The 8,592-nt window shown below is 35.2% G+C and overlaps 1 protein-coding gene across 1 annotated transcript; it reads left to right on the top strand.

Annotated features, from left to right (window-relative positions):
- Positions 1 to 1,288: 1,288 nt before the first annotated feature.
- LOC137623381 (uncharacterized) lies at positions 1,289 to 6,583 on the top strand. The gene is made up of 3 exons (XM_068354214.1): positions 1,289 to 3,998; positions 4,917 to 5,479; positions 5,840 to 6,583. The coding sequence occupies exons 1-3, from the start codon at positions 1,289 to 1,291 to the stop codon at positions 6,581 to 6,583; spliced, it is 4,017 nt and encodes a 1,338-aa protein (XP_068210315.1).
- Positions 6,584 to 8,592: the final 2,009 nt, after the last annotated feature.

The raw sequence follows: 8,592 nt of genomic DNA on the forward strand, positions 1-8,592 counted from the left end.
TATGGGAGAAATCCCGACAATTTTGTCGTCTTATTACAAACGTGCCTGAGAGAACATCTCGACTTATTTGGCACCTGTTGTCGCCGGGTTTTTAGCAGTGAATACACTCCGAGTTTATTATATTATCGTTAGGGGATAGATGAGTATATGTGAGGGGCCAGTTTGATATAGTCATCTATTTCAGTTGATAGCAAGCATAGTGTCCTCATCTGAGGATAGTTACATACCTCTAGTTGTGATGGCTTACATGCTCTAGAGGCCATTTATTTATTTCACATTAGTGTGTTTTACGCTATATGGTACGGTATTGTTGCCGAGCATTCAATATCATGTATGATCGTTTGATCTTGTGTTAGGTTAAACTAACCCACATTCTATGTCTTAGTAATGCATAGTTCATGTTAGTAGTCTAATAGGTTAGGCCTAGGAGTGTGGTTGTTAGACTAATACCCGTGCGACTATTATCGGCCCTAAGGGGGGCCACGGTAGGTTACCATCAATATTTTCATTTGCTGACCCGTTGCAGTTCTTATATAAGACTAATATGTGAATAAAGTATATATTTATAGTATCATGCTAATCAACCTTTCATTTTCAAAGTAACCTACAATTAATTCTCTAGTTTATTACACTGTTATGTATTGCTTTGATTTTCCCTTTGAGGACTGTAATGGGTGGGATTTCTTTCTATTTTGTCAATATGTAATATATGCCAAATTTATAGAAGTTTGATTTGCATGATGCTTTGTGGTATGTTTTGTTGTTTCAGGAACGATTACTTAACTGGGTTTTTTCCTGAAGGATAAATGCGGATATATTTACTCCCATTATGACATGTGAAAATTATTCGATTGATCTTCTCAGCATTGTGAGGTATGTGAAAGTGACACTTGTTGATTTGCCTCACCCCCTTTTACTAGTTGCCTAATGGAAATGTTATACTCCATCTTATCCGAGTAACATTAATTCTTTTTTTTTTATTGTGTAGTTGAATTATCCAACTTTCCTCCACAGTAAGATTAAAAATGGTCCTTCGAACCGGATAATATAGTTGGTTCCTTAACGTTTTTTGCAACCCTTTCTATTATTGGCAATCATCATGTCACTTTCACATACTTCAATATTATATATATATATTTTCTTTGAATTTGTGATTAACCTAACCTAATTCTGGTTAGATATTTATTATATGTTTATTATGCAAAAAGTTGTTATAGATATAACAATGGAGGCTGAATACAGGTCACTGACCAGTTTGCGTGGTCATATCACGTGAGGTCTAAATTATATGACCGATGCTCAAACCAGTGATGCAGGAGTTCGCTATTTGGAACTTCAAAGTGCTTCTTTAGAGAAAAGGTGGAACAGTTACGAATCTCGATGGGACATATTTGTTGATAAATATATTGATGAAAGTGGTCATGATGAGAGGGAGGCTAGACATATTGACCTCCAAGATAAATATCATGAAATGCAACTTAAGCTGTCATTGTATATGAAACAATTTTCCCCAATCTCTCAGAGTAATCCGCATGGTAGTACTAATTCTATGATTAAGGTAAAGTTGCCTGAAATAAAATTGAAAGAGTTTTCAGGAGACCCTCTAGATTGGACTAGATTTTGGAATCAATTTAGTACATCTATTCATTTAAAGAAGGACATAGATGATGTTACTAAATATGTATATCTAACCCAATGTAATAAGGGCAATGCTCAAAAGCTACTTGCAGGTTTTAAGGGTGAAGCTTCTGATTATGGTGATACCATTAAGGCGCTAACTGAAATGTATGGGGATCCAAAGAAGATAAGGCGAACTTTACTTAGGTCTTTGATTAATTTAGGGAAGCCTAAATATGTTAGAAGTGAAATATTTGATTTTAAGGTTGATTTGGAGAACTTACTCATGCAAATAGGTCATGATTCTGAAATTGATGTGTCGTCAAATGAGATGATATTGAGGGAACTTATTGTGTTAAAACTACCAAAAGAGGTAGAAGATTTTATGTTTGGTCTTTATAAAACCATGTACTTTAGTGTAAGTCAGATAAAGGAAGGTCTTCAACACTTATTAAATTTTATGGAACATGAAAATAAAGGGATTGCTAATAAGGGAACACCAGAAGTCAATAAAATTCGTTTCCAGTCACCAGCAAAATCTTCATCTCCATTTAAGGGTTCAAGTACTGTAGGTAATTACACTACACTTAGTAATTATTCTTGCATATATTGTAAGGGAAAATATAGACCCTTTGACTGTACGATTTATAGCTCTCTAAATGCTAGGAGGGAAAGGTTGAAGGTATTGAATCGATGTATTAAATGTACTAAGGTACATCAGTCAACTGAGTGTGCCACCATTCTTAATATGTGTCCTCATTGTAGAAAAGGAAAACATCATTCGTTCCTGTGTATTAGTTCTCCAGGTTCAGTTGGTACTCCAAATATTGGTAAGTCCACAGTAACTAGTAAGGATATTAACAGTGATAAATTGAAGGGTGACCCTGTAACAACGAATCAAGTGAAGTCTATAATTCATAAACAGTCTTCTCGTCAAAACTATAGTATAGCTCTTCCTACTGCAATGGTAACTGTTAGATCAGAAGATGGTCAGTTAATCTCGGTCAGGTGCCTCTTTGATAGTGGAAGTCAACGTTCCTTCATTCATAAAGATTTGGCCAATAAGTTAAGCCTCAGAACAGTTGCTACTGTAAATATGATTTTGAATAGTTTTGATGGTATGGGTGATTCCAGGGATTATGAGACTGTTAACCCTGTAGTTTCTTTGGGAAATAGGAAAAAGAGAGTAATGTTGATTGTTGTGAAGGATATGCCTGAACCGATAATAACTCCTGGCCTTTGTGACACGATGAGAGATCTTGATAAGATAGGTTATCATCTTGCAGATAGAGATATAAAATCAGATAGGATTGACAATATAAAAATACTTATAGGTGAAGATTTCCTGGGAAATTATTTATCAGGTATGAGACAAGTGAATAATGTAGATTTACTTGAATCTCCAGGTGGCTATTTAATTTATGGCCTCATTCCACATAGAGGTACGGATCATATTCATTGTAATAGTGCCCTTGTTGCTAGAGTGAGTGTCGAGTTAGGAGAAAATGCTCCATTGTTGGTTGATCCTCGCACAATAAGCTCTGCCGTGGTTGATGATACTCTTCCTGTGCATAAATTGTGGGATCTTGATGTAGTTGGAATCATTCCTTCACAAGTTTCGCCAAGTGATGTAGAAACTATTTCAAAATATGAAACTACTGTTTTGCATAGAAATGGAAGATACTGGGTGGAATTACCATTCAAGCGTAATCATCCTTTTCTCCCAACTAATTATAATGTAGCATTAGGTCAAATGTATAATCAACTAAAAAGGTTCCAGCATCAATCAGATCATTTGAAATGTTATGATAACATAATCAAAGAACAATTAAAGTTGGGTTTTATTGAGGAGGTTGAAAATCCTGTAATAAGTCCCAACACCCACTATCTTCCACATCATGCAGTCAGAAAGAACTCCTCCACTACACCCCTTAGAGTGGTGTATAATTGTAGTGCAAAGACAAGTAAATCCTCTGCATCATTGAATGATTGTCTCATGACCGGTCCGTCATTAACGGAGAAATTATTTGATTTGTTAGTCAGGTTTAGAATGAATAAATTTGCCTGCATAGCTGATATTGAGAAGTCCTTTCTGCAGATTGGATTGCAACAGCATCACAGAGATTTTACTAGATTTTTGTGGTTAGAAGATCCATTTGACGAAAATAGTAGAGTAAAAACATATAGGTTTAGATCGGTTCTCTTTGGTGCTACTTGCAGCCCTTTTTTATTGCAGATGACCTTACAGTATCATTTTCAAAGATCACATTCACCCTATTCAGGTGTTCTATTATCTAGTTTTTATGTGGATAATTTTCAGCACAATGCTGATAATGAACAGCAGTTAGTGGAGTTATATGATGTGGCCAATGTTGAAATGAGTAAGGCAGGAATGAATCTGAGACAATGGAACAGTAATTCAAAATTACTTAAGGATCATATAAGCCAGAGTACAGAGGAGTCATTGGAATTTCCACTTGTGGACAAAATATTAGGTTTAAATTGGGAACTTTCAAGTGATTCATTATTTGTAAATCTGTGTAAATTTGAAACATTACAGTATGTTACGAAGAGACAATTACTGTCTCTTGTATCTTCTTGTTTTGACCCTTTGGGTATGTGTGTGCCTATTTTGATTAAAGGGAAGATATTAATTCAAGAAGCAGGGAAAGAAAATATTGGTTGGGATGTAAAATTACCACCCTCATTTCTTGACAGATGGAATACTTTAGCTTGTGAATTATCAGAGCTCCCAACCTTCAAATTTCCTAGATGTATCTGTTGGATGGGAGACTCTTATAGACTTCATGTTTTTGTAGATGCCAGTACTACTGCCTATGGTGCAGTTTGTTATCTCAGTAATAACAATCAATCTAATTTTGTAGCTAGCAAGGCCAGAGTAACCCCACTGAAAAATCGTACTATACCCCAGTTAGAAATAACGGCATTACAGCTAGGTACTCAATTTGCATGCTGTATCAGAGACCTTTTTCATCATTTCTTTATTGAAGAATTCATAATTTGGTCAGACCCAGAAGTTGCTCTCCAATGGCTTAAAAATAATAAATGTAAAATTACCTACGTTCAAAATAGAGTAGCTCAAATAAAGGAAATAGGATCCTCTTTCAAGTTTTTATATGTATCCACAAAAGAGAACCCTGCAGATCTCCTAACAAGGGGTATTAGTATTACTCAGTTTCGTAAGTCTCGTTTATGGACCCATGGACCTTCATGGTTACCCTGTCCTGAAAAATGGCCTGAACAGAGATTTTTAGTAATGAATTGTGAAATTGTTTCAGAGATTGTTCCTGAAGTGCCTGTTCCAGAACCTATTTTTGATTATAGTAAGTACTCATCGCTTAGGAAGTTGTTGAATGTTACTAGAATTGTTTATAATTTCATTATGTGTGTTAAATCTGGTATTACATTAGTCGATCCTCTTGTGTATTGGATCAGATATGTTCAAGATACACATTATCACAGAATTTGTGCCTTCCTTAGGAAGGAATTGAACGGTCTTGAGCGGGATAAACTGCAATTTATTAAAGATATAGGTCTTTACTATGATGAGTCTACTGGTCTTATTCATAGTCGTGGTAGACTACACCATTCGAATTTAGACCAGAGTACCAAATTTCCTGTCTTAATACCTTCCAAGAGTCATTCAACTAATCTCTTAATTGATTTTGCTCATGAAAAATGTCTGCATGGTGGAGTTAAAGAAACTTCGTCCTATCTTCGCAGACAATATTGGATACCAAAGGTGATATCAACCATTAAGAAGTTCTTAAGACATTGTGTAAATTGTAAGAGAATTGAAGGTAGGAGATTTGATTACCCTGGTCCTCCTCCCCTTCCAGCAGTAAGAGTTCAATTTACACGGCCATTTTTTCATACTGGTATTGATTTTTCAGGTCCCATTACCATAACCAAAACTGAAGATGGTAAACCTCATAAATATTATATAGTACTTTTTACATGTACTGCATCAAGATTAGTTCATTTAGAGTTAGCATGTAACATGAGTGCATTAACGTCCATTAATATTTTTAGACGATTTTGTGCTATCTATTCTGCCCCTGTCACTGTGATTTCTGACAATGGTAGTAATTTCTTGGCCAGAGCCAAATTTTTTGATCAATTGTTGATACAAAGAGATGTAAAGGAATATATGGCTGTTAATAATATACAACGGAGGTTCATCGCACCCCGTGCTCCTTAGCCGGGTGGATTTTATGAACGCCTCATTGGACTAACCAAGTCCTGTCTAAAAAAAGTGCTGTTCAAGAAAAGAGTTAATGCAGATGAATTAGAAACTGTGTTGAAGGAAATTCAGTGTAAATTGAATAATCATCCCTTGACTTACATAGATGCAGAAACTCCCATCGAACCTCTTGCCCCAATTCATTTATGGTGTGGTAGGATCATAAATCCTATGCCATCAGTAGAGCTAGATAGTCAAGAAGATCCAAACTTTTTGGATCATAGTGAATTCAATAAACTTTACAGCCAAGTGTCTGTTATTCTTAACAACTTTGAAAATATGTGGAGAAATGAATACTTAACTGCATTACGTGAGAAACATTACGGTGGCTCACAAGCATGTCAGGATAAAGCTCCACTTGTAGGGGACGTAGTTATTGTTGAACGGCTAGGACCGCAACATGAGTGGCCTTTAGGTCGTATTGTTAAATTGTATCCAAATAAAGAAAACATCATAAGAGTAGTGGATGTTCTGTACAATGGGTCTATAAGTAAGCGTACCATAGACAAATTGGTTCCTTTGGAAATCCACTCGCCACTTATAAACTCCACAATAGTGCAGGGTGAAGAATCACAACCTAACGTTAGTGGTGAAACCAAACAGATTCATGGAGATAGTGTGAGTGAAGTGCGTCCTTTAAGGAAAGCAGCTTTAAAAGCTTCCAAGCTCCGTCAATATCTTATTGATAATTATCAAATTTAGAGTATTGAATTTTATTTTGCTTGTTGGGAGTGTGTGTCGAATGTTCGACTCAACAGAATCAGTTCTGCTGTTAGTAGTCGTCTGATGACGTCACATGAAAGGTCTCCATTATTTTATTTCTTGTTCTTGATTTCCAGTATATTTAATATTTGAAATATAGATTTATTTCATTATTGGAGTTTGTTATTATTGTAAAAATATAAGGATGTTCTTATTTCATTAAAATTATCAAGTTTTCCTTGAAAACATGTTCTTTTGTTGGAAGTTGTGTTCGGACTTCGGAGTTCTGATTCGACTTCAACATTAATTGTATAGAGAATAACTGGTTCTTGAAGATATTAATAATCCAGTTATTGTATCATTATATTGTTATTAATTATTTTTTTCCATCTAGAAATGTCCCCCCCTGTTAACTACCTTACGTCCAAGTATTTATTTCATAATTGTATAAAACATACGAACATTGGCTTGAGGGTTGAGGTATGGCAGAAAATACGAACATTGGCTTAAGGGTTAAGGTATGGGAGAAATCCCGACAATTTTGTCGTCTTATTACAAACGTGCCTGAGAGAACATCTCGACTTATTTGGCACCTGTTGTTGCCGGGTTTTTAGCAGTGAATACACTCCGAGTTTATTATATTATCGTTAGGGGATAGATGAGTATATGTGAGGGGCCAGTTTGATATAGTCATCTATTCCAGTTGATAGCAAGCATAGTGTCCTCATCTGAGGATAGTTACATACCTCTAGTTGTGATGGCTTACATGCTCTAGAGGCCATTTATCTATTTCACATTAGTGTGTTTTACGCTATATGGTAAGGTATTGTTGCCGAGCATTCAATATCATGTATGATCGTTTGATCTAGTGTTAGGTTAAACTAACCCACATTCTATGTCTTAGTAATGCATAGTTCATGTTAGTAGTCTAATAGGTTAGGCCTAGGAGTGTGGTTGTTAGACTAATACCCGTGTGACTATTATCGGCCCTAAGGGGGGCCACGGTAGGTTACCATCAATATTTTCATTTGCTGACCAATTGCAGTTCTTATATAAGACTAATATGTGAATAAAGTATATATTTATAGTATCATGCTAATCAACCTTTCATTTTCAAAGTAACCTACAATTAATTCTCCAATTTATTACACTGTTATGTATTGCTTTGATTTTCCCTTTGAGAAATGTAATGGGTGGGATTTCTTTCTATTTTGTCAATATGTAATATATGCCAAATTTATATAAGTTTGATTTGCATGATGCTTTGTGGTATGTTTTGTTGTTTCAGGAACGATTACTTAACTGGGTTTTTTTCCTGAAGGATAAATGCGGATATATTTACTCCCATTATGACATGTGAAAATTATTCGATTGATCTTCTCAGCATTGTGAGGTATGTGAAAGAGACACTTGTTGATTTGCCTCACCCCCTTTTACTAGTTGCCTAATGGAAATGTTATACTCCATCTTATCCGAGTAACATTTATTCTTTTTATCTTATTGTGTAGTTGAATTATCCAACTTTCCTCCACACTATACCTAATTCGCATAAATCCATTGATTCTTTATGGAATTCAAAGGAGTCAGCTGTACATACTTTATTATTCATTGCTTCTGAACAGTGAGTTGATTTATCTAAGTCTTTAATGACCGTATATGTTTCCTTATCAGGGGAAATCAATACATGTCCTGTCAAACTGGATATTACTGGACTTGAGTTATTCGTCATGAAAGTCGGGAATGGTGATATCTTATATGATTGCCAGGCATTGGAAGAATCAAAGGGAACTGTAATCATGATTCTGTAATTTTCAACGCTTACTGTAATTAGGCTATAATAAAATTCTAACCTATGAGATTCTAACAAAGGAACATAACCTATTTTCTCCCGTCCGTTCTCCAAAATTAAGATGTGGTGATAAAACATCTTTAGTTACTAATGTTATAGATTCCACATAGTCTTTTGATTTCTCAATGAAATATACAATTTTAGTATGGATATGATCTAT

This window comes from Palaemon carinicauda, chromosome 30 (assembly GCF_036898095.1).
Source record: "Palaemon carinicauda isolate YSFRI2023 chromosome 30, ASM3689809v2, whole genome shotgun sequence".
Classification (NCBI taxonomy): Eukaryota; Metazoa; Arthropoda; class Malacostraca; order Decapoda; family Palaemonidae; genus Palaemon; species Palaemon carinicauda.